The sequence below is a fragment of the Rhipicephalus microplus genome, chromosome 1, assembly GCF_043290135.1.
Source record: "Rhipicephalus microplus isolate Deutch F79 chromosome 1, USDA_Rmic, whole genome shotgun sequence".
Taxonomy (NCBI): Eukaryota; Metazoa; Arthropoda; class Arachnida; order Ixodida; family Ixodidae; genus Rhipicephalus; species Rhipicephalus microplus.
Window position 1 is genome coordinate 63,635,235 of NC_134700.1, and position 27,720 is coordinate 63,662,954.

At 46.1% G+C, this 27,720-nt stretch overlaps 1 protein-coding gene across 4 annotated transcripts in view; it reads left to right on the forward strand.

Moving 5' to 3' along the window:
• LOC119177992 (uncharacterized protein C15orf61) overlaps positions 1 to 27,720 on the forward strand; it is a 274,591-nt gene that overhangs the window by 75,799 nt on the left and 171,072 nt on the right. For all 4 annotated transcript variants that reach the window (XR_012886072.1, XM_075873469.1, XM_075873433.1 and 1 more), the window contains one exon: positions 22,277 to 22,489. Coding sequence is in view for 3 of the 4 variants with exons in the window: in XM_075873469.1 (XP_075729584.1) it covers positions 22,280 to 22,489 (210 nt within the window). In the remaining variant the exon portion in view is untranslated. The remainder of the gene's footprint in view (positions 1 to 22,276; positions 22,490 to 27,720) is intronic.

A 27,720-nucleotide genomic window follows, 5' to 3' on the forward strand; every position in this document is an offset into this window, starting at 1 on the left:
AAGTTACGGACGGTGCGGATTTTTTCGGGATCTGGTTGGACGCCATCGGCGTTTACAAGATGGCCCAGAATGTCAATCTCATGGCGGCCAAATTGGCATTTCTTGGAATTGAGTTGTAGCCCAGCTGTTCTGAAGACTGCTAGAATTGCAGAGACGGGTCAGGTGGCTATCAAAAGTAGATGAAAAGACTATCACATCGTCAAAGTAACAAATACAAGTAGACCACTTATAACCACGCAGGAGAGAGTTCATCATTCGTTCGAATGTGGCAGGGGCATTACATAGTCCAAAAGGCATGACCTTAAACTGGTATAAACCATCCGGTGGAATGAAGGCCGTCTCCTCGCGGTCCATTTCATCGACAGAAATCTGCCAGTAACCGGACCGAAAATCAATAGACGAGAAGTATGTAGCGCCGTGCAGGCAATCCAACGCGTCATCGATGCGTGGTTGCGGGTATGCGTCTCTTCGCGTGATCTTGTTGAGGTGGTGATAGTCAACGCAGAAGCGCTAGGTACCGTCCTTTTTCTTCACAAGGACGACAGGGGAGGCCCAAGGATTACTTGATGGTTCTATGACACCTTTGTTGAACATTTTGTCAACTTCCGCTTGGATAACTTTGCGCTCAGTGTGGGAGATACGATAGGGGCGTCGGCGAATGGGACTGGCGTCACCAGTGTTTATACGGTTATGAACGGTGGATGTTTGCCCTAGAAGTCTGTCGTTGAAATCAGAAATGTCGGTATACGACGCGAGAAGGCGATGGATGTCGTTGGCTTGCGCAGGATTGAGGTCGGGTGCAATCATCTTTGAGAAACAACTCGGCATAGAACAGGTGCTGTTATCTACAGGAGACTGAAGTAAATCAATCTCGGTAGTGAGAGCCGCTATTTCGAATTCGTAAGCATTGGATACGCTGGCCAAGAACATGCCACGAGGAAGCACTTGAGGGCAAAAGCTGGAATTGAGAAGTGGGAGAGAGATACATTTGTCAGTGACAGTCACAAGCGTATGGTGAATGGCAATGTTGCGCTCCAACTGGATGTCGGCGAGAGGAAGGAGGACATATTGACCATCGGGAACCTGTGGCTGTGCGGTCAAAATGATGTAGGTGGCTGCTTGAGGTGACAGTCGGACATCCTGAAGAGAGCACAGGCGCGGCGGGGCAGTGTGGTGTTCAGCGACTATCTGAGGCAGCTCTAGCTGAAGGACGCCGGTAGCACGATCGATAGAAGCAGAATTATTTGACAAGAAGTCCACACCTAGGATAATGTCATAAGGGCAGTGGTCAATCACGGCTAAAATGACAGAAGTACTGTGATCTTTTATACTTAACCGGGCAGTGCACAGACCGAGAACCATCGGTGTGCCGCCATCGACCACACGGAGTATTTGTGCAGCCGCTGGTGTCAGAAATTTCTTTAAACGTGTGCGCTGGCTTGAACTCATGACCAAAATGCTTGCGCCGGTGTTTACAAGTGCAACAGGTACGCCGTCTACTTCACCGTCTATTACATTTCGTCTGGTGGCAACGGAGAGAGGATTTGCTGCTGAAGTCGTCAATGCAGCACCACCTCCGGGGGCTGCATTTTTCAGTTTTCCGGGACGATGCGGCGGGAAGCCACGGGGAACTAGAAACGCCGTGGCATTGGCGAACGAGGCTGGTGCCCACACGGTGAAGGCGAGCGGCTGTACCAAGGGTTCCGAGAATGGTCAACGGCATTGGACTCTTGGGCAGGTGAAAACATGTGGGCGGTACCGTCGAAACGGGTCATATTGGTCGTTGCACGAGGTGCCGAGGGCCATGTGTGGCGGCAGTAATGAGCAATACCTTTGACGCGGTGGCAGTTGGAACATATAGCGCGGTCATCTGCAGTTAGTTTATCAGCCGGGTTGTGGGTATGTGGAGAAAACCATCGGTCGGAGGAGGGCATCGCGAAAGGGCGTTCGCTGAATCTGGGCGCGGTGACATGGCACACGGAATGCACTTCGATGTTTTCAAGCTCCTGGCGCACGATGGCTTGAACAAGAAGAACAGTAACAAAAGTGGTATCGGTACTGCGCGAATAGCACGCCGAAGGCGCCATTGCTTTCAATTCGCGACGAACAATGCGTGTCAGGTCTGCAGGCGGCGACGGACGTTGTGGTGTTGACTGATCCTCGCAAGTCGATGTGGCAGCAGTGTTTGGAAGTCGGGTGAATGTTGGCAAAATGCGGCGACTTTTCACTCGCTCACACTGACGACACTCTTTGATGATCGCGTCCACGGTGGAACAGCCCTTGCACACCAGCAGATTGAACGCGTAGTCGGCAATCCCTTTCAGTACATGCCCGACCTTGTCACCTTATGTCATGTCGCTGTCGGCTTTACGGCAGAGGGCCAGCACGTCTTGAATGTATGCGAGATAGGATTCCGTGGGGGATTGGGCACGGCAAGCCAATTCCTTTTTGGCGGCGTTCTTACGACTCGTGGTTTTGCCAAACACCTCTCGCATCTTTTCTTTGCATTGGTCCCAGCTTGTGAGTTCCTCTTCGTTGTTTTCATACCACACCTTGGCCGTGCCTCTCAAGTAGAACAGAACATAGGCCAACTGAAGTGTGGAATCCCATCTGTTCGGCACACTCACTAGTTCGAACGTGGATAACCAATCGTCAACGTCGACGCCATCGGTCCTGCAGAATGTACCGGGACCCTTAAGTGGCGTGAAAACGTATGGTTGCGACGCCGTGTTCGTGGGAGACGCTGACGTTGACGCGGAGGGCTCAGCATTGGCCATGGCTGGAAAACCGATGCGACGTCCGCTGCGGAGCTCCGTTGCCTGATGGTTGCCAAGCACCTCTCACCAATATGTTACGTGGTCATAGACTTACGTAGAAAATGCGTTTACAGAGGAAAACCCACAGGCAAGAGTCACAATGGCTGATTAACACCTTCACGCGCCTCTCAGCTGCATGAGTTTTTCCTTTTCCTTTACTTCGTCTCCGTGACAATATATATATATATATATATATATATATATATATATATATATATATATATATATATATATATATATATATATATATATGAGATCTAACAGAGAGATCTAACAAATGAGCCCTTAGGTATTCACTTCTTTCCCTTATATATATATATATATATATATATATATATATATATATATATATATGAGATCTAACAGAGAGATCTAACAAATGAGCCCTTAGGTATTCACTTCTTTCCCTTATATATATATATATATATATATATATATATATATATATATATATATATATATATATATATATATATATATATGAGACAGGTCTGGCTACCGGCGATCGGCGTGCGCGAGCTTTTCAACCAATTCAACTACGCAAACCAGCTTGCCTCAATATCAAAGAAGATGGCATCCCGATGCTACCGGCGGGGGCATCGGGATGCCTTTCGAGATTACCAGTGAGAGATGGCTTAGCGCCTTCTCTGTGAGGAGGGAACACTTCCGGCGGATAAAAAAAAGCGGATGTGACGCAATAGCCAGTGAACCAGTGACGTCATTTTATGTACACCTGCGCGAATTTTGATCTCAAATGACTTTTGATCCCTGATCCTATTGACTAGGGCGAAGGCTATCGCCGGCGAGTCACCCACGAATGCGCTTGAAGTCAACGCCAGCTAACCTAATGCGGATTGAAAACTAAACAGTCATGTCTGAGTGTATTACTATTCACTTCGCCTCAGTTTTACAAGGAAACTTAATCTTCGAACTTTTATTTGCCGTTTGTGGCATCTTCCGCGATAGATTGAGGCAACCAACTGCGTAGCAGCGCATACATGTTATATTTGCAGCGTGCCTTATTTGTTTCACACATACGCAGGATGCACAGTGCTTGTGGTTTTCTGTTTTAACAGAAAAAAATGACGCCTAGTCAGGCCACAATGATGACATTTCAGTTTTATTCAATGCTCACAATAACTGATATTCATTACGCTGAACAAAACGGTAATAATAACAAAAAATGTGCGAACACTCCCTGCGTTATGTTTTTCTCTTTTTTGCATTAACCCCCGATAAATTACCGGTACGTATGCAAATTGTACCGTGATAGATAGCTTGGCAATCTGCTCACCGATAACGCGAATAGGTACTGCAAGCTCAAGAAGGAAACCGGGCTGCAGGAATATGAATGGATGAAAGTCCAGCGAGTAGTGCATTTTGAACCATTGTCCTTGACATGGGTAACAAGGCATACGTTTGCTGCTACTGCATCCTTGCACAGCACATCGTTTCCGACCCACCGACTAAAGCTTTCGGCACTAAATGTAACTCGCATCTTTCCGCTGCCCGTTGGACTCTGCACTGAAGACGTTCACCAACGATAAAACTCACCTAACAACTTCGTGCACAACGGGAAACGCAAGCAAGCGCGGAACACAAAACACGTGAGGGGGTGTGTCTTCGCAGACGAATGTTACGAGTTGGGCATGCCATGCGTAGCCATGTAGTGCAAGGGCTGCACTGAGTAATAATATCATGGGCAGAGGGCTCTAAAAAGATTTTTCGTAAAAATAAAAACCATCATAAATTCTTTGTTCATTACACGTACATAATATTGTCGCGGAAAAGAAACCTCATTTGCAAAACCTATTGATTTCTTCGACTTTGAATCAAACTTGGTTTTTCTCTATTAGTGTTTGTTTCCTACACACATAGTCGTGCTTCGATCGCAGCTCCCTTACGTCCCCCCGCGCTGATGTCGCTGGCAATAGATTCTGAAGCGCTTTTCGTCCAAGCCTTCGCGACCTATATATGTAAATAGACCTTGTCGCGTTCGCAGCACAGTACGCCACGCGATGAGTGAAGGTGTGATACGTTCGTGCTGCATCGCTCTCCGTCTTCGCCTGAATAGAATAGATCTTTTTTCAAGCGCAATAGCGCCGCCAACGGGCACGCAAACGCTTATGGGAAAAGTTGGCACGCCGCAGCAGCCGCCGCGACGAGCGCGCGGGCCTCACACTTGAACTTTCTGTGTGCACCGTGTCAGCGCTGCTCAGATCAAGCGAGAACTCAGCAAGGTGTGATATATTACTGCGTGCTTCACTCACAAACTTCAGTGTTTGGGTGCGATGAGCTGTTTACGATTTGCACTTGTCCTTCTGTTCAACCAGCTGAGTGGCCCAGAAGTATCATTTAATTATTAATATTATTTAGCGTCAGTTCACCTTCGGCATAAAAAAAACAGTACTAGTTGGTTGCCTAAACTGTGCAAGTACTGTCCATTATTTCACGGATGTATTAGCAATCAATGTCCTTTGACGCTGTTTACGAGAAAATTGTACGGTTCTGGTATATTTAAAAAGTGTTTTCAAAGTAGGCGCAATTTCGTAAAATAAAATACATTGACTGGACCACTTCATTGCATTTATTTATTTGTGCATTTATTTATTTTTTATTTATTTACATTTCACCTACATCGCCGTTAGGCATTACGTAGGGGACGTACACATAATAATTTCACTACATAGTTTTCAATTGAAACATTAGATTCAACTAATAAAACAGCACTCAAAATATTTTAAGAGAAGAAAAAAAACACTCGAATATTGGTGAGCGAAAACAACGTCACAGTCATGCATTTGTAAACACCCCCACGCTTCGAGACAGCAAACCATTCTTAGTGGCAGTGATATTGTAGGAGTTGTTACAACGAAGAAAAAAAGGATTCATTATCAGTTTCGTTGACGAGATCATCCGGTAGACTGTTCCGTTCCTGTATTGTTTTTACGAAGAAAGAAGTACCGAAAGAGTGGGTTTTGTAGCGGCATTCTAATATTTTTCGCGAATGGTCTTGATGATTAGAGACGTACGTTGATTGATTGATATGTGGGGTTTAACGTCCCAAAACCATCGTATGATTATGAGAGACGCCGTAGTGGAGGGCTCCGGAAATTTTGACCACCTGGGGTTCTTTAACGTGCACCCAAATCTGAGCACACAGGCCTACAACATTTCCGCCTCCATCGGAAATACAGCCGCCGCAGCCGGTATTCGAACCCGTGACCTGCGGGTCAGCAGCCGAGTACCTTAGCCACTAGACCACCATGGCGGGGCAGAGACGTACGTTGGTGTGAACAGATAATCAAGAGGGTTAATGGCATTTCCAATATAATATATACAATGAAGAAATTTAAGCCTCAGTTTCTGCCTCCTTACCATCAGTGTCTCCCATTTCAATGCTCGTTTAATTTCTGTGATGCTTGCAAAGGAATTATAGTTGCTGCTAACAAATCTGGCTGCTTGGTTTTGAACTTTTTCCAACGCGTCAATCAACTATTGCTGATGGGAATTCCAGATTACGCAAGCATAATCTAGAATAGGTCTTACATACATGAGATAAAGGGTTTGTTTCACGGTCTGTGAAGCTTGCCTAAAATTTCTGCGTAGGATGTATAGCATCCGGCCTGCCTTGGTCACAGTTATGTCAATGTGTTTATTCCACTTGAAATTGTCGGAAAAATAGACGTCCAGATACTTATAATAGGATTCATTGCTCATTATTGAATTATTTATTTCGTGTGTTGTGTCTAGTTTACTAATCCGGTTGGTAAATGATACACAGCAACATTTACGGACGTTTAGACTAATTTTCCATTTTTGGCACCACGTTGATATTCGGTACAGATCATGCTGCAGAATTTCAGCATCCTTGTGCGAATTAATAACTCTAAACACTACACAATCATCTGCGAATAACATAATGGGAGAGGTAATACTATCGACAATGCTATTAATATAAATCAGGAAAAGCAAAGGTCCTAATACGCTCCTCTGTAGGAGTTGTTACAAGGAAGAAAGAAAGGATTCATTATCAGTTTCATTGACGAGATCATTCGGTAGACAGTTTGCACGATGAAAATGTGAGGTGCGATAAGATGGCTTCAATAAATGAATTTTGATGCTTTCCGAGGCGCGTGTTGATACGTCAACCAGTCTGACAGATGTATATATGTGAACGCAAAGGGAATTCGGTGAGCAACTCTTGCTCAACAATTTAAAGAACAATTTGCGTGCCTCTCATAGCACTTTTCTCTACTGCAGACACCTGCAAACATTTGCGCTCTACGGAAGAAATGTTACTAAGCTTATGGTGCGGAAAGCGTAACCCTCACCTCGTATCGCTTCCCAAGTTCCTTTCAAACTCTGCAGAACGTATGCATGAAATTATTGCAATATTCCTAGTTTCTTCGCGCGTGAAAGTCGTCCGATTAATCTTTGTTTGTAGTGCGAGTGAGCTGCTCACAAACCGATGTGATATGATATAGGCAAGACACCGCGCCTTCTTGCAGCCGGAAACTATTGCTCATGTAATGTGCCCAAGTTTTTTTTGTTTTTTTTATTCACCGAGCGTAAGTATGTCATTATTTATCATTGAGCAATATTTGAATGCGCTGACGCTAAACTGAATAGTGGTCTCACTCAATGCGGAATATACTGGCAGCAAAGGAAGGAAGGAAAATAAGAGGAAAAGAACGGCAGGGAGAATAACCAGCCTATAGGCAGCCGGTTTACTACCCTGTGCATGGGAGGGGGTTGGGGGAGATGAAAGATAGAGAGGAGAGAGGGAAGAGAGATAAACACAGCACATTCGGCAGCACACGCGCGCACACTCAGTCATATTCCAGTCTTGTCTTTCGTGGTGTGTGACATTGCTGTTAAAGCCGCTTATTCAAGTCCGTGTTGCGTAGGAATTTCAACAGAGCTTTTGTCGCCTTCTGTTGCAATGTCTTCTCTCGGGCACTTGAAAGTATAGTGCCCACAAACATGCTTCACAGAGATACTTAGGAGAAACTGCAAATTATATGAGCTAGGTATCTTCTAGCTCATATCCCTAGTTCTATCCCTTCGTTCTATTCTAGTTCTATCCCTTCGTCTTTTAACACGTTTAGAATGTGTTTACTTTTTCTTTTTTCAGTGCATCACTTGATCATGAAAAATTTTAAAACATTCTATAGCTGCAACACTTTTCTGCAGTCTTGCGTCAACGGTGCAATCAAACCGCGATGATATTAAAAGCTATAGCGCTTTATAAGCAGTTCATCGTTGAATAATTATGAACTCAATGTTCCAGCTCACATTCCTCACGATATCATGTTTTGATCACATGTATTGGTATGAAGCCAATCAACGAGCTAGCGCTGAGAAGGAAAGTAGAGGAATTCAGAGTCTCGCTTCAGAGCAGCTACTCGGCTCTTATCAAGGAAAGTAGCTTTAGCGTTGACGCAATGAATGGTAATCTGACGAATATCATTACGAAATGTGCAGTGGAAGTTTTAGGTAAGGTAATTAGACAGAACACTGGCAAGATGTCCTAGGAAACGAAGAACCTCATTAAAAAGCGTGAAAGCATGAAAGCCTCAAGTACAACAGACAAAATAGAGTTGGCAGAGCTTTCGACGTTCATTAATAAGTGTACGGTATCCGATGTAAGAAATTATAAGATTGAGAGAATGGAACACGCTCTAAAAACGGAGTAAGCGTCAAAGCAGTGAAGAGGAAATGGGATAAGCAAAAATCAGATGTATGCATTAAGGAACACGGAAGGCAAAATAACTACCGATATGAACCGGATAGCTAAAATCGCGGAGAAGTTTTACAGAGATTTGTATAGTAACCGAAACAACCACGACCTTACTATAAGAACTAGCAGTAACCCAGATGGCAACCCACCAGTAATGATAGAAGAAGTCAGAAAATCCTTGGAGAGCATGCAATGAGGCAAAGCTGCTGGTCAGGATAAGTTGACATCAGATCTGCTGAAAGATGAAGGACCGATTGTTTTGGAAAAACTTGCCACCCTGTTTAGAAGGTGTCTCCTGACAGGAAGAGTACCACATTATTGGAAGAATGCTAACATCATCTTAACACATAAGAAAGGAGAGGACAAGGACTTGAAGAATTACAGGCCGATCAGCTTGCTCTCTGTAGTATACAAGCTATTTACAAAGGTAATTGCTAACAGAGTAAAGAAAACATTAGAATTCAATCAACCAAAGGAACAAGAAGGATTTCGAACAGGCTACTCAGCAGTCGACCACATTCATACTATCAGGTAATATAGAAATGCTCAAAATACAGCCGTCCACTATACATAGCGTTCATAGATCACGAGAAGGCGTTTGATTCAGTATAAATATCAGCATTAATGCAGACACTGCGGAATCAGGGCGTCGATGAAGAATATATAAACATCATGGAAGAAATAAATATACAGAGGATCAACAGCCACCATAGTGCTCCACCAAGAAAGCGATAGAATATCATTCAATAAGGGTTTGAGACAGGGGGATACAATCTCGCCAATGCTATTTACCGCCTGCTTACAGGAGGTTTTGAGACGCCTAGAATGGGAAGAGTTAGCAATAAGGGTTAATGGACAGTACCTTAGTAATCTTCGCTTTGCCGATGACATTTCATTGCTGAGTAATTCTGCTAGCGAATTACAACTCATGATTACTGAACTAGACAAGAGCAGAAAGTTAGGCCTAAAAATTAATCTGCAGAAAACGAAAGTTTTATGTAAATCAATTTCGGAAGAGAGCACCGCTTCGAGACAGGCAACAGTGCACTTGAACTTGCAAAAGACTACGTCTACTTAGGACAAGTAATAACCGCGCAGCCGAACCACGGGATTGAAGTAACTAGAAGAATAGAATGGGGTAGAGCACACTTGGCAAGCACTCTCAAATTATGACAGGTAGATTGCCACTATCCCCCAAGAGGAAGGTACATAACAGCTGCATCTTGCCGGTACTTGGCTACGGAGCAGAAACCTGGAGACTTACAAAGAGGGGTCAGCTTAAATTGAGGAAGAGGCAGCGAGCAATGGAAAGAAAAATGGTAGGTGTAACCTTAAGAGACAAGAACAAAACAGAGTGGATTAGGGAACAAACGGGGCTTAAGGATATTATAGCTGAAATCAAGAAAAATAAATGGACATGGATCGGGCATGCAGCGCGTGGACGGGATAACCGCTGGTCATTAAGGGTAATTAACTGGATTCACAGAGAAGGCAAGCCGGTTAGGGGGAGACAGAAGGTTAGGTGGGTAGATGAGATTAAGAAGTTTGCGGGTATAAAATGACACAGGAAACACAGGACCGCTTTGACTGGCGGGACATGGGAGAGGCCTTTGTCCTGCAGTAGACGTAGTCAAGCTGCTGCTGCTGCTGATGCTGCTGCTGCTGCTGCTGCTGATGATGATCAGTCCGCAACAATTCGCACGCCGCTCATCCTATACGACTGATGTACACCGTACGAGTGATGCCTACACTGACTGCGTTATTCATTTCACATTCCATGCGTAGATAAACATGCAGGTGCGTTCAGACCCTATTCAACGAGCGGCGGCATGTTCTTTTCGTTTTGTGCTCGCACGGACCAACGAACAGCGGGCGGAGGAAGAGCCGGTTCTCTTGGCGTACCAACTTTCCCCATAATGTTCTGCGCGTCCACGGGGCGTTGTGGAATTGCTTGAAGAATGTCTATCGGCGGATGCAGGGGGTGGCGTCTGTAAACTGATAGAAATTCTGTGTTTCACCACCGCTGTCCATCTGTTCATGGCACATAATTAGCGGCAAGAAAACCAACGAGGACAGCGTGCCCGTGCTGCATTATGGATAAAAAATTACAAGATTCCACTTACATTGGGAATCGATGATACGTGAAGCACAGTGACGAACGTTGATATGTCACATTAAAACCAGCTCAACGTTTAAAGGCGCATGATTGTAGTACACTGCAAACTCAAGTATAAGTGTTGTGCACACTCAGGTATCCAGATAAGATGCAAGTATGTTGTTTATAGTCGCGTAACGATGGCAGCACTAACGTTTGCAATACGAGCCTTAGCAGCGGTAGGCACGGTAATTATGCTGTACATGACTTCCGTGTCATGATTAATATGTTCGCGCCTGGCGTTTGTGTTCGTCGTCCATTCACGTCCCCTAATACCAAATTTGGCATATCTGAAGTTCCCAAAACGGCCGTGAGTGCGTTATGAGCGCAGTACGTGGTCATGTTTATAATAACACGCATGTCATGATTATCATGTTCGGGCATGTCATTTCCTTCGTCGTTCGTTCGCCTCACGTAACACCAAATTTCGTACATGCGAAGGTAGCGAAATATCCATGAGTGCATCATTAGCGTGGAAAGTAGTTAGGTTCTACCATGACACGCATGTCATGACTTCCACGTTGGGGCCCGTCACTTAGGTTCGCCATATGCAGTCATGTCATACCGTAAATGTTTTGCAATATGTGAACAAAACCACCGCAGGAGCAGCAAGACCATGACATGTAAATTATGACATTCATGACATGCATTTCATGACTAGCCATTTAGACTCGTCTTAGAGTCATGTTATGCCATACAATGGATCCCATTATCAAAACGGCCGGAGAGCTGAAAGTCGTAGTCGTATATATATATATATATATATATATATATATATATATATATATATATATATATATATATATATATATATATATGGGATATGGCACAACGGGAGCGTTGTCAACAAGGATAAATATATTTATTTCCCAACAGTTTCGGGAGGTGTCCTCCCTTCATCAGGGGATCCAATGAGAGTCAATGAGTCCAATGAGAGTCAATGGGGTTATGTTAAAAGTGATGAAAATCCTGCGGATTTGATGACAAGGGGGATGAAGATGAAACGTTTAACGTTTGCTGGACAGTGAATTATGGTGGAAAGGCCCCACGTGAATCAAGAGTGAAAAACAAAGGCCTGAATGACATCACGCAAGAATCGTACAGTGATGACAACAAAGACGAAGAAAAGACCGTGGCAAGTTTAACACCACGAGTGAAGAAAAAATAATTGATGTGAGCAGGTTTGAATCATACAAGAAAGCGTTACGAGTTACCGCGTTGGTGATGCGTTATATAGGAAATCGACAAAAAGAAATGAAAACAGGTTCGCTGACAGGAGAAGAATTGGACAAAACAGAATTTGTGCTGATAAAGCAGGAGCAGAAAACGCTACAAAATGCAGTGACACGAATATATGACAACATGAATCTGTACGGCACGAACATTTTCGAAGATGATCAAGGTGTCCTAAGAGTAAAAGGGAGGCTTCAGTGGAGTGATTTGAGCTTTGATGAGAAGCATCCCATTATTTTACCAAGAGAAAGTCACTTTTCAGAACTCCTAGTTCTAAACGCGCATCAAGTAACAATGCACGGTGGCGTTGCGGCAACACTGACACATCTAAGAACGAAGTTTTGGATTGTGCGTGCCCGAGAGATGGTGAAATATGTTATAAAGAAATGCATCACATGTAGGAGATTCAATTCTAGACCAATGGCACAAAAAATTCCACCACTACCAGCTGACAGAATAACACAGACGAGGCCATTCGACACAGTTGGCATAGACTTTGCTGGACCGCTAAATGCTCGAGAGGAGAAAGGCGAAAAAGTTACAAAGTTTTACATTGTGATATTTACGTGTGCCGTAGCAAGAGCCATACAACTGGAGTTGGTCAAGAGGATGTCATCAGAAGCGTTTATACAAGCATTCCGAAGATTCGTAGCTAGAAGAGGATTGTGTACAACTATTTACAGTGATTATGCAAGAGCATTCAAGAAATCTGAGAAAGAGATGAACAAGATATTAAAGATGGAAGATGAAAGGGTTCAACAGTATACCAGTAACCTGAAAATAAAATCGAAGCTTATTGTAGAGTTAGGTCCATGGCGGGGAGAATTTTATGAAAGACTGATCAGAAGCTTTAAGACATCCATGGCAAAAACTATAGGTGCTCTATTTTTGGATCAAGAAGAACAACGGACTGTGGTTGTTGAAGCAGAAGGAGTACTTAACAACCGGCCTCTTACTTATGTGTATGACGATCCTAACGAGCTACAACCCATCACACCGGCGGACATTATAGGAGGCAGGCAAGCAATGAACAAGCTGGAAGAAAACAGACTAAAAGAATACAGTTTGCTGAATTACTGGAGTGCAAGAAAACAGGCAATGATAACATGGTGGACCAGATGGAAAAAGGAGTACCTGAGGGAGCTTAAGTGTGCCAGCAGAAAAAGAGAGCGTCACGCAAATGCACAAGAAGGAGATGTACTTCTGCTTGGAGAAGCGCGAAAAAGAACTCAGTGGAAACTCTGCAAGGTCGAAAAGATTTTCCCAGGCAAGGATGGACTAGTGAGAACATGCTTGCTTCGTACACATGAAGGCAAATTAGTGAAGAGGCCGATTCAACTGTTGTATTCGCTCGAAGGTTGCTTCGGTTGAATCTGGCCGGCGGGAAGATGTAGAAAACAGATTGAAGTTGGAGCTCGGAGGCGAGGAAGAAGAAGTAGCCAGGGGCACGCTCTGCATATTTTTTTTTCCTGTTTTGTCAACTATAAACCGAAGACGTATCGGTTCTGTGGTCTCTCTGGTCCTTCTGAAACAGCGACGAAATGAATGCCGGCGAGCACGCGCACCGCGTCACGTCGAAATGTATTGGCGCCTTGACTGTGGTATGTAGTCATGTTCTCACATGACACGCATCTCAATTATCATGTTTTCACCAGTCACATACCTTTGTCATCCATTGGCGTCACGTAATACGAAATTCGGCATATGTGAAGCTAGCGAAACGACCGCGAGTGCATCATCAGTGTGGCATGTAGTCATGTTCTTACATGACATGCATGTCGTGATTTTCGGATATGTCATTTCCCTATGTCGTTCGTTCCGTCGCGTAATACTGAGTTTGGTACATGTGAAACTAGCGCAGCGCCCGCGAGTGCATCACGAGCGTAGCATGCAGTGATGTTGTTACATGACACGCAGCTCATGTTTATCATGTTTGAACCAGTATCATGCCTCCGTCATCCATTCATGTCCCGTAATACCAAATTCGGTATAAATGAAGCTAGCGAAACGGCCGCCAGCGCATCGTGAGTGTGTAGTGTAGTCATGTTGTTGCATGACTGGCATCACATGATTATCGTTTGCACCAGTCACATACCTTCGACTTCCATTCAAGTATTGTATTACCAAATTTAGTATATGTGACGCTAGCGAAACAGCCGCGAGCGCATCATGAGCGTGGCATGTAGTCATGTTGTTACATGACACGCTTGTCATGATTTTCATGTTAGGATCTGTCGCTTGTGTTCGCCATGCAATCATGCCATACAATACCAGTTTTGCAACATGCCATGTGAATGAAACCACCGCAAGAGCTGCAGGACCATGAAATTTAAATCATGACATTCATGACATATATGTCGTGATTTTCATGTTATGACTAGTAAGATATGTTCTTCATACAGTCATGATATGTCATACCAAGTTTGGTATTGATACCACTGTCGAAACAGCCGGGAGAGCTAAAAGTCGTAGGCGGCTGCATAGATAGATAGATAGATAGATAGACAGATAGATAAATAGATAGATAGATAGATAAATAAATAAATAAATAAATAGATAGATAGATAGATAAATAGATAGATAGATAGATAGATAGATAGATAGATACGCTCAAAGGTGCCGCAGCTCGCTAAGAAATGCTTCGAATTTAATAGCGGATGGTACTACGCTTGCTGCTGCTACCGACGATGAAGCACTGGCGTACGCGGACGTGATGCTCATTACCGCGAATACGCGCCGCTACGTGGTTGAGACGGCACCGAATCGGTCAGCGACAATGACGATATGAAAACATTTAAAGCGAACGAAAAATAGGCGAACGCAAGTTTTATCACACGCCAATGGAAGATAACGTGCCCGTTTGAGTACGAGCGATCTACGAGCTGCGATTTCGCCAAACGTGCATGTTAGACTATGCGCATTTTAATATGGCGTGCCCTGTTCTGGAAATTTGAAAAGGTGTACTGCGAACATCTTTGGCGCCAGTTGGCACGGGGGAATCCATAACAACGTCAACTTTGCAACTTTGTCTGGATTAGAACGATGCCATATGAGTTTCACGGGATACCCCAGGATGGCCGCATGGTGGTGCCAGAAGTGGCATTTCGAATAATGAAGTTGTAGCCCATCCGCACGAAACACTGAAGTAATAGACGCAAGTCGGTCGAGATGAGTCTCAAAAGTTGTTGCGAACACAATGATGTCGTCCACGTAACAAAGGCAGATAGACCATCTAGAGCTGCGCAAAAGTGTGGCCATCGGGCGCTCGAAAGTGGCCAACATCGGGCAAGCCAAATGACATAACTCTGAACTGGTTGAGACCGTCAAGTCTAACAAAGGCAGTATTCTCGCGGTCGGGGTCGTCTACTGCGATTTTCTGTTGAACAAAGCGTAGGTATATATCGAAGGAAAATAGGCTGCACCGTGAAGCAAGTCTAGAGCACCTTAAAAGAGAGGTATCGTGTATACGTCCTTTAAGTGTCGATAGTATACACGAAAACTCCAGGTAATATATTTAACTAGGACCACAGGAGACGCCATGGCCTCGACGAAGGGTCACTAATGCCCTTTGTGAGCGTTTTGTCGACCTCCTGATGGATAACATGGTGCTCTGATGCTGACACTTGGAAAAGACGCCTATGGATCGGAGCTGCATCACCAGTATTTATGCGGTGCTTGACTTCTGAGATTTGGCCTAAGGGCCTACCGTCGAAATAAAATATGTCCGACTAGGTCATAAGAAGATCACCGAGGCCTTCGCTTGAGAGGTCAAAAAAGGTCTGAGTCCATCATCTTCGTTACGTTGTTGTGCAGTGCTGAAGAGCTGGCTGCATCGTGGTTATGTGGGCTTGAAGAAACAAAAACGGACATGTGGTGTGGCACCGACAAGATTTGGCGTTCTTGAGATGGCGACAAAGTGCCGAGAGCCATGCGTTGAGGTAACATTTGAGGGTTAAGCCAGAAGTTCAAATGAAGAAGGCACGTTTTGTTAGCCGTTATAGTTACAACTGTGTATGGAGAAGACAGGTGCCGCGCTACTAAAACCTCCGCAGATGGTGTGACTCCATATTCACCATCCGGCACACTCTAGCGCCGTTCAGCAGCAACCTCAATGGTTAGTGCCTGCGGTGGCAGCTCGGAGGCGGAAATTTCGTAGGCCCGTGTGCTCAGATTTGGGTGCACGTTAAAGAAGCCCAGGTGGTCTAAATTTCCGGAGCCCTCCACTACGGCGTCTCTCATAATCATATAGTGGTTTCGGGACGTTAAACCCCATATATCAATCAATCATTATCAATGCGGTGGCAGCTGAAAAAAGTACACGAAAGCTTGTTCCGAATAGGCTCTGACACGTCGACGGACACAGGTAAGTCGAGTATGACACCGGCTGAGCAGTTTATGACAACGGAGTGGTCAGACGAAAAATCAATTAGGAGAATGACGTGATGAGGACAGTCAGGTAGAACACGAAACATAACGGAAGTTTGGTGGTCGTTGACCACTCAAGCGTAAGTGTGGTGCACATTCCGTGCAGAGCCGGTATTCTTCCATTATAGCGACACGTAGAAATAGGGACTCAGGCTGCGTAAGGACCTTACTTAACCGGGCACGGAGATCAGAGCTCATAATGGAAATATGTGGACTTATTTCAGTGAGGACAGTAACAGGCAGGCCATCCACTTTCACAGCAAGCAGGTTCTGGTCCGCAGTCAGGGTGAGCACGAGATTTTGAGGTCGGTGGTCCATTGCAGCGTCACCTCCGGAAGCGGAACTGCTCAGTTTTTCGAGTATAGCCGTCTGGTAGGTCGATGCAACGCATAGCGGCGGGACTGAGATGATCGGGAGCGATGTTCGTGGAGGACGGTGGACGACTAAAGCGTCAGACGGTCCATTGTCACTAAAATCAAACGGCAGGGGCCGGTTGTCGTCGCTTTGATAGCCAGAAAACGAGCGGGAGGGCGATGCGTGAGATCGACAATAGCGATAAATATCAATAGCGATAAATAGCGACAAAACACCTTGGCAACGAAAGCAGATCGGCCTTCGTCCCGTGTTCTGCACTGGGAAGGGTCATGGTAGCCGCAGTACGTTCCTGGTGCACGCTAAGGTGGCGTCACGCCATGAGGTTGCATGAACGAACATAGAGGCTTTAGTTTAATTTTTGCTACATCTTCCAGCACAACCTTCTGATTCAGCGAGAACGTTGTTCGAAGATCATGAGACGGGCCGCGCAGGAAAGGAGGTGAAGACGCCGCATCAATTTCGCGATAAATGATTGATTGATTAATATGTGGGGTTTAACGTCTCAAAACCACCATATGATTATGAGAGACGCCGTAGTGGAGGGCTCCGGAAATTTCGACCCCTGGGGTTTTTTTACGTGCACCCAAATATGAGCACACGGGCCTACAACATTTCCGCCTCCATCAGAAATGCAGCCGCTGCAGCCGGGATTCGATCCCGCGACCTGGGGATCAGCATCCGGGTACCTTAGCCACTAGACCACCGCGGCGGGGCTTCGCGATGCATGGTGCGGACTGGACATCGGAGCGTTTGTTGATTGAAGGTACTTGCCGGATGATGTAGCTGCAGTACATAGAAGCCGCATCAAATGTTGGCGATTCGGCGACTCTTCATTTCACCAAAGCGCCGGTACTCTTTAATGAAGTCGTCCACGCTCGAGAGGTTTTTGGACACCAGCTGATTGAAGGAATCATCTGCAATGCCCTTGAGCACATGGTTAACATGGTCTTGTTTGCTCATGTTGGTGGCGACACGATGGCAAAGTACGAGAACATCAAATATGTACGACACACAGGATTCAGTCGAAGTTTTAGCCCGACTGGAGTTACTATCCGAAGCTCCTTGGCGCCTGGTCAGTCTGCCGAAGAGGTCACGGAGCTTTTCCTTACAGGAATCAATCCCAACTTGTTATAGCTGCCTCATAAGCCTTAAACCACACCCGCAGCGATAGAAGCCTACGTTAGTTGGCGAGCATCATTGTTGGGTCCCAACGATAACCTGCTGCAAAACGCTCATGTTTTGCAATCCAGTCGTCGACGTAAACGTTGTATGTACCGCAGAAGTTACCGGAATATCGTGGCTGAGTCAGTGTGAGCAGCTGGCCCGGAGTCATGATCGAAGTAGACGCAGCACAATTTCTTGGGTATCGACGTGGGCACCTACGACGCCACATTGAAGGGACGCCGGCTGCACGCCAGAACGGCAGCCTTGACTTAGACGAAAGGCACGCAGTCGGGCGCAGAACGAAGGACCAAGAACTCTAATTTAATTAGTATAGTGCATCATCCACATCATCATCATCATCATCATCATCATCATCATCATCATTTTTTACCCCCCAAAGGCCCTTTTCTGGGTATTACATAAGGGTGGGGGGACGAAAGCAACAATAACGTCATACTCATTATTATGCAATGCTAGAAAAAAATAGAATGTTTGCAGTAATACAGAATACATGATTTCACTTTCAAAAGCGAGGCAAATACAGTGCAATAGGCAGAACAAGTTGTATAAATGCCATTACAAAAAAGAATAGTGCATGAAATAACACTATATTGACAAATAATGAAATTTTAAATTCTTATATACAAATAAAGTGCGTGACCTGGGGCAAGAGAAACGGTTTACAAACGGGACTGAAACCACTGCACTATATCATCCCTTCCCTTGAGAGAGGATGTCCGCATAGACACTGTCACATGTCTACGGCGCCGATGCCTGTAACGGTGCTACTTCCACGAAATCTGTCGGAACTGCGATATCCCGCGACAGTCCGGTAGAGCAGAAAGCACAACTGGTTGCTGAATTCTCCCCCTCTTCGGAAGGAGGCCTTTTCTGCTGGCCTCTGAAGCGACTTGTCGAAACGGGTGTCATGCAAGGTTCTTTTAGATGTTTAGTAAGAAGAGCTGTCTAAGGTTTAAACCTACGAGAGACTCAACGAAAGGACAAAGCCGTTTGTACGAAAACTCAAACAAGAAGTTTAATGGAAAAGTAAAAAAAAACGAAAATCCCACATAAAACGAAACAACTAATAAACAGTTAACTGGACACGGTGAAATCCGTCTATCAACATTCAACAAAAAGTTCAAAGTGTTCAATTCAATCTAACGTCCGAATGGGGCTGAGCGGTGGAGTAGGGCAAGATATCTGTTCGGTCTCACCCACACGCTGAATTCGGGCGACAATGAGCAAACCGGAACGCGGTGATTCCGGCTTCAGGACGCGGGCAGGACGGGGATGAAGGAACGCTGGCTGCTGACGACACGTCAAGAAACCAGACCGGAACGTGGTGGCTCTGGCTTTAGGAGTGTGGACCCGTCGGTGACGAGAGAACACAGGCTGGTGGCGACGCGTCAGGGAACCAGGGTCAACCTGGCCAAGCAGCTGGGCGCACAGCTCGGGCCCGTAGCCCGACGGCTGTTGCTCGCCTGTTGGAACCAAAGTCCGCAGGCCCTGGGTAGGAGTTCAGGACCGGATGGCCACGGTCCTCTCGAGCTGGAACACGACGGCAGGAGGCCCCGGCCCGTTGAAGTCCTGCAGGCTCGGGTCCGACGCCTGATGGCCCATCTTCAGCGCCCGGTCCGGTAACGACCTTCCGCTTGCCCCGTTTTCTTCGAACTCCCCTTGATCTGCTCTGCTCAGGCTTCTGTTTCCGCTCTGGCCCAGTTGTCTCGTCCCGATTGGAGATTCTCTACTTTCGTGGTACCCAGCGATTGGGCCTTGAAATCTCGGTGGTGGGACCTCATTGGACCAAAATTTTCACGCCCACACGTGCCGCAGCCGAGCGTTATCTTCATCTTTTTCTGGCCGATGGAGTGGCGCACTTTTTAAACGCGCACAATCACATAACAACGGGTACATGGTGGTCAGGTACCAGGTACTGATGGGGCGTATCACTTGGAGCTACAGATGCAGTCCCACTGCACAACCCATGAGCTAGTGCAGTCGGGGCTAGCACAGATGAATGATGAATGCCCATACTAAGTGAGAGTCTCGTAGTCCTTTTAGCATATTCGGTCTTGGGCATCGGAGTGCCTGCGATGGGGTAAGTGCAAGTGTCGTCCAAATTTAGCAGCTGCTGTATGTACTGAACAGCAGTTTCGCCGGTTTGTTGCACCCTGCGCCGGAACTGGGCACGGACGCAGAAGGCATCTTTGGGTGGATCGAGGTATGCGTCCAGTACGGCCAAGGTCATCTGCTACGTGTCGCTTGCAGCGGCGGCTACGGTTTCCTGGTTGGTGGTGAGGTATGTCCGCTCATCAGCAGCCTTGTACGCGTCCGATTCCTTCATACCGAGTTCATAGAGCACAAGTACGTTCTTCCTCTCCGACATGGCATCCGAGGCCGGCGCGTTGATGTACACTTGCGAAAGGCGGCGCTGTTTTTTCCAAGTAATTGGAGACGCTGGGATTTCGCGGAAAAGGAGGTGGTGGGATGACGGCGTTCATGCTGCCAGCGGGACAAAGAGGGACGTAGTACCGGAGACGTCGAAGGGTAGCGTCTGCAAAACACGTGTACTGGTCCACAGCTTGTCAGCCAAAATGAGAAGATGCAAGAGTAGCGCAAAGGTGAGCGGTGTCAATCAGGCGTAGCTCGCCATTTGGCACGATTCACTTCGTCACCAACGTGGTATCGACGTGGGCGCCAAAGATGCCACGTCGAAGGAACGCCGGGTGCGCGCTGGAACGGTGGTCCCGAATCAGACAAAAGACACGCAACTGGGTGCCGAATGAAAGAACAAGAGCTCTAATTTAGTATGTACAGTGCATTATGAATGGGGGGTGGGTGAGTGCTATGATCGTCCCCTTTATTATGGGGTGGTCACATGTGTGCCACCAGGCTCGAAAGAAGAAAAGAAATGTTCTTTTCATGTTGGCCTAATGCCTTTTCTATATTCCGAATAAATCAATCTCACTATAACAAAAAAATATGAATTCACGGTCCATTTTTGTGCCTTTTCAGGCAAAATTACCTAATTTTCCCGCACTATTTCTCTCCTTTATCTCTACTTTTCTGCCACCAATACTCTAATCGTCCCTTACTTGCTTCTATCGCGGACGTGTTCAGCTCTCCATGGTTGTCCCTAAAATAACCCAAGGCCTCATGTAGGCTTGTACCCACACGTATACGTGGGTGGGTACAAGCCTACATGTTCCATCTTTCCCTTAGCTCCCCAATAGCATGTACATTGTTCTTTCTTTTATTGAATCTCGCTTCATGACCTCACGTTATAACGCAATCCGACCTCGCTTCGAACAGTGAAGCGCTTCCCCTTGAATTATAACAATAACTGTCCCTCCTTCTTTCGTTTTTGCACTTTCTGTGGTTACTCAAACGGTAACCGACCGACCGACGGAAATTGCGTACTGTCGTGCGTCTGGTTTTCTGGCATTATCGTCAAGCTATGCCGCAAAGCCAACTTGTGCACATAAATGTGCATTGAAAATAGGGCCGTCAATTTCGCTACACGTTTTTACCAAATTATTCAATGTATTGAACCAATGCTCTTTTACCTTCGTTGTTGTTGCTTATGCGGGTTCGACTGCACAATTTCTTTTTGGAATTATACTTCGTGGAGTCCATAGCGCCAAAGAAACAAATGACACTGCATGGTGATGCAAGTAGAAGGAGGCCGCTAGCCACATGACTTTCCAACGAAAACAGACAAGTGCTCTCTCTGTTGAGGTCTCTCAATCGTGACCACGATGCGCACTTTCCTGAACGCAATGGCAACTCTATCAGCTCAATACGTGCTGTAAGTTCTGCAGTCCTTTTAACCAGTCTTTGCAAGTTATTCTTCAACATCTTTAATTCGCATCTACTTTTAGACAACCGTGGAGGAACTGGTCTCGAACGCTTATTGGTTGTGACTGTCTGCGTGTGTGCGAGGAATGTTGATATGTAGTTTCGTGTATCACTTGTTCTCTTTTTGCTCCCTCTTTCTCTGTTTTTTTCCTTTTCCTCCGCGTAGGGTAGCGAACCGTTTACAACCTGGTTAACCTCCCTGTCTTACCTTTGCCTCTCTTTCTCCGTAGCATGTTTTGCTCGCGTATCCACTAGGGATGACAGTAGTGGGATGTAGACAAGAGAGCCTTAGGCATTAGGGGCAGCAATTCCACGTCGTCATCCTGTATTTCCTTTTATCCTCTTATCCCGTCTTATTGATCGGTCACGTAAGCTTCTCTGCTTTATTATGCATGGTTCAGAAAAAAGTAAATTATTGCAAGCGACTTTGCAGAAAATGTTGGTTTTTTTACGAGGGTCGTAGGCGATACCTTAACGCCGCTTCTGGCGATGCCTTCGCTGCAGGTCATGGGGTGGGGTCCTCTAACGCGAATGAGCCTGGCTCTGGGCCGCCGCCGCCTGGATGGCCGACCTCTGGCGTCTGAGGTGCTGAGCTGTCATCTTCGACAACGAGGCCTTCCGCCGTGGACCTCATTTCTGGTTCGTTACGCCGTGGTGCGCAACGACCAGTTCGGCTGGTCTCACTTCAACTGGCTCGTGGACGGAGCAAACTACCACGTGCGTACTCGAGGTTGCGTGCTTGCCACTGGTAGATATACTTTGCGGCGAATTCGCTAGATTGATATCACGAAACAAAAGGGAAAAACCGGTTTTATCTCTATGGAATTGCTTATTGGAAACAGTAATATCTTTTGTTCAATAGTAGAAACTGTACTTATAATACCTTTTATTCAACTTGGCTATGAATGTGGTGATGAAGCTGAATAACCTGGCTAAATTTACCTTGAGGTATGGTTACTTTTGAAATCCACTCCACGACAACGCTGATGCATTGCTACATGGCTTATACAAGGTCGCAGTGGCTGCAGCAGCTCAGGACTTATTTCAAGGAAATCTTGTGAACGAGAATCACCTGCGGTGGCTGCATGAGCCCATATCTGATAACAGACTCCCGACTCGTAATATCTTCGAACTGCCCGGGCAAAATCTATTCTGCTTTATGTGTGTGTGGCACGTGTCCTCTATGCTGCAGCCGTGTACCGGATTTAACACGAGGGGAACACGTGCAACTACAGAGGGAGAAAACAGGTAACGTTGTTATGAAAAGCACATACAAAAACGCAGTACGGCAAGCTATGAGAAATGCTACAAGGTGGGCTAGCTGGTGATGATTCATCTTTAAAACCGCGCTTTGTGGACACAAGCATGGAAAGAAAGAAGGAAACAGTACGGCAGGACGCAACGAGTGCAAAGTGGTTTATTGAATGCGACAAAAAACGTGGCACCATAACAGGGGTGTGTCGCTCAAGCTTGCGCACATACGCATGCTTGTTTGACAGCATGTACTGTTCTTTTTTAACAGACACTGTTTGCAATGGCGTCAATCCAAAAAAGTCGCAAAGGGGTAGGGCAAAGACCATGGTTGTCCTTCTGTGTTTTTAATATGGGTTGTATTTTTATTTACAAGAGAAATCATGTTTTCAAGTAAAATAAGGTAAAAAAATTAGTGTAATGTCCGAGCTCTAATAATCGCATCCAGGCTTGTTTGAACCGGTCGAGGGACTTTTGCGATTACCATAGCCTCACAGAGCTGAGAGGTACTGGACACAGGTATGCGCAGGAAATAATTAGCCTTTAAAAAGGTACTGACGCAAAATTTTTCACTCATCGTTTTTTTTTTGCGTCAAATGATAGGCCAAGTACCCGAGAGCCTAGCAATTGTGCCGGTAAGTGTGAGTGAGCCGTGAAAAGTTAATTACAGAATGATTTTAAAAGCTAGATTTGGTGCCCACTGTACCCTGACGTCACGACATAGTATTAGCAGCGCCCCGTCGTGGTGGTCTTACTGGTAAGGTAGTCGACTGCTTACGCGCAGGTCGCGGGATCGAATCCCGGATCCAACGGGATTTCAATGGAGGCGAAAATAATATAGACCCGTGTGCTGAAATTTGGGAGCTCGTTAAAGAACCCCAGGAAGTTGAAATTTCCGGAGCTCTCCACTACAGCGTCTCTCATAAACATATACGGTGGTTTTGTGACGTTAAAACGCACAAAGCAATCAATCAATTAGCAGCGTCACTAGGCGGTGTTGTGTGTACGCGCAAGTTTTTGTGACATCGGGCCAGTGGTGACACCGCAGAATCCATTGACACAACATTGGTCAAGAACATCAACTGCAGCCATGTATACACAATCAGCAGTGGTGAAGAAGACGACGACCTCGCACCAGTTGGAGAAAATGATGCCAGTAACGTTATGTACACAAGAAAAAGTGCCCCACTATTTTACCTATAGAACTTGTATAAAATGTGTTGCTGATAATTTCAAGTGTTCCTCGAAGCGTTTACTTCACATTAGTCAATTTATTCATACCTGATCTTGTGCACATGCAAGCAGTACAGGTAATTACGCTTGAGAAACTAGGTGCCTGACTATGAGGGGAGCGTCGATCGTCTCGACCAGCTTGTTCACCAATGCGATGGAATATGGAAACGCCAAAAAAGTGCAACTTTACCAAAAAAGTTACCGCCTACAGATATTGCTGTGAAAGCTTTTTCAGCTGTGAATTGTAGTAGGTGTCATTCACGAACAATTGAACATTTCGCCAGGCTGTCACCGCTGAACACGTAGTGTTAGTAACATATGATAATCATTGCACATGGTGAACATTGATACAAGATACTGTATATACCCAACAATCTGAGACGTCGCTTCTTCGACAGTCTGCTTTGTCGGCTGGCAACTGTCCCGGCCGGGGGGCTCGACGTTTCGATGGCATCATTTTAGTGGTGGACACATGGTGTGAATTTGGATGCGATTTGCCGTACGGCTGTTCGTGCCAAAGCCGCATCCGCGCGGGAGCGTGACAAGGGGCGCCACTCGTGAGGGCCCGTCTCAGGTCTGCTCCTCGCCGCCCCGGGTAGCCCTGATATTTTGTGGATATCCCCAGGTGAAAATATTCTAACTGGGAACAACTGGGACCAGTTCAGGTGCCCGTTATGGTCAAATCCCAGAGGAGACCAGTTGCCAGTGGGTTCGATTGATTGATATGTGGGGTTTAACGTCCCAACCACCATATGATTATGAGAGACGCCGTAGTGGAGGGCTTCGGAAATTTTGACCACCTGGGGTTCTTTAACGTGCACCCAAATCTGAGCACACGGGCCTACAACATTTCCGCCTCCATCGGAAATGCAGCCGCTGCAGCCGGGTGCCAGTGGGTTCCAACTAGGACTCGTTGCCAACTGGTCCTCACGGGAAATTTGACCATAAACCACTTCAAATGGTCCCAATTATTTCCAGTTGCAAATGAACCCCTGCGGTGCATAGATACGAAGAAACCTGGCATTGAAACTGGACCTAATTTATTAGAAACTTTGCAGCTTCAATGTGCAGGGGCCGTGAATCATCTTGATCGCTTCCTTGGAAAGGCGGCAGACACTCGTGATTTCATGGATCTCGTGTGTACGGAACCATCTGAAAGAAATATTTACACTGTTATGGAAACTGTGATGACTACTTTGCACATGCAATAATACCAGAAAATCAACTTCATTAACGTCCAACTAGTATTGCTTTATTAGAATATTGTGCAGTGTGTCACGAAGTAATGCCGATATTGCTCTCAAGCAAAACACAAGTACTATAGTCGCAATTACCGACGGCTCTTATAAGCAGAAATTGTGGCTGCTAATGCGCACCTTTTAATACCTGACTCGATCGATGACTCTACCATTGTAAGATATTTTTATGGAGCAATCATAAGTGAGGTCCTGCTCAACTGTGCCTTTCAACGTGCGATTGCAGTTTTCTACAAATTCCTCTACCAGTCAGTCTACAACGTTTGTGAATAAATAGGCACACCTATTCACGTATTTAGATATTCCTAAAGGTACATATACACCACAGTATACTTTACAGCCTTGAGCTGCAATCATTAACACAATTACCTCGTGTCACGTTCAATTATGAATTCTCATTCCCACGGGAGTTTTCATAAATGTCACAGTACATTAATTTAACACTGTCTGTAAATATCGCGTTTTGATCAATTCCGATTTATAAAACGCCGAGCTTATCTCCGCGGCAATAAAAAAAAAGAAGCCTTGGACAGTAAAGCTGAAGCACATATACAGACAGCAGGTACTTGCCCTTTTCTAGTACTTCGGCTACAGGCCTGCACGAGTATACTTCGTAGTTACTTGACCTGCTGTTTAACACAAGTATTGCGTGATCGACACTCATTTCTTATGACGCTCTAAAACAAATGGCAGGGAGTCTGCAATGTCTAAAGCATTGTTTACAAGGCAGCTTTCTATCATCTCCCCACTCGAAACACTCTGTGCTGCATTATAGCATATCTACGTCTTCACGTGACCACCTAAATTTATCAGTCACTCAGCAGGTGTGGACAGACGGACGGACGGATGGACGGGCGGATGGCCGGAAGGATGGACAGACAGACAGACAGACAGACAGACAGACAGAGAAAGATGATGAGAGTACAATATAATATTGCCACCTAGATTTGTGAGCCGGCAAGCCGTAGCCAGCCGAAAATGGAAAAGAGAACGAAGAAGAAGTGTGTCTTTGCGCTTTGTTTGAAGATACACGCTCGTGTCTTTGTGCCCAGCTGTTCCTGTCTTGTCTGTACGGCTCTTGGTGCGTGACAAACTGGTGGACGTGCTGGGTGATCTATGCACCGTACCCCTTCACATAGCAAGATTTCAAGCGTCGTACCGGTGGTCACTCCTGTGCACCGTGTCAGCAGAAGAATCCGAGGGCAATCCCCTGAGTTTGGACTGCTCGCAAACAATATGGCAGCTCCGACCAGCCCTACCGACACCAACCCAATTGGTGTGAACGGCACAATGCCGCTTCATTGCACCTTACTCACACCGCGAACGCCAAATCCTTTTCATGGCACTGCACTTGAGGATGTAGAAGATTGGCTTGTTCATTACGAGTTCGTTGCTGTGCACAACCAGCGGGACGACGCAGACAAACTGCGGCACGTCTATTTCAGTCTTTTGGACGGTGCACGTGTGTGGTATGAGAACCGGGCAGGTATTCTTACATCATGGGAAGACTTCAAACGCCAACGTCTTGAGACATATGCCAGCCCTAACCGTCGGGAGAGAGCTGAGCGCGACCTGCAGTCCCGCATACAAATGCTGAATGAAGGGGTTGCGATGTATGTCGAGGACATGACGCGTCTTTTCCACCGAGCTGAAACCGGCGTGCCAGAAGAAAAGAAGGTACGGTACCTCATGCGCGGGGTGAAAGAGCAGCTTTTCGGTGGTCTTGTGTGCAGTCCACCCAAGACTGTCAGAATTTCTCATGGAAGCCGTCACCATCGAAAGCACTCTTAGGCACCGGGCCCCGTCATACGAACGGCACGTCAACGCTTCAACTACGGACTACTTAGGAGCTTTTAGTGGCCAAATGGATTTCTTCCGAGAGCTCATACGTTCAGTTATCCGCGAAGAACTCCAGAAGCTGTCAGTGCCCTCGCAGCCCACTACCTCCTGGTTGTACAGCGCTGTCCGAGATGAAGTCCAGCATGCCTTAAGAGAACCGCCTTGCATGCCGGCTTATCAACCACCCGGTTACTTTCCCCGCATGTTGCATGTTCAGGCTTTGCGGCAACCTGTTACACCTGCAATTCCGCATCCCACCGTGGCCCCAGCCATGCTGCAGACGGTCCAAGCGGCGCCATTTTACAGCCCACCTCGCCTGATCTCGCAGAAGTCAGACGTCTGGCGTGCGCCAGATCGACGTCCTCTCTG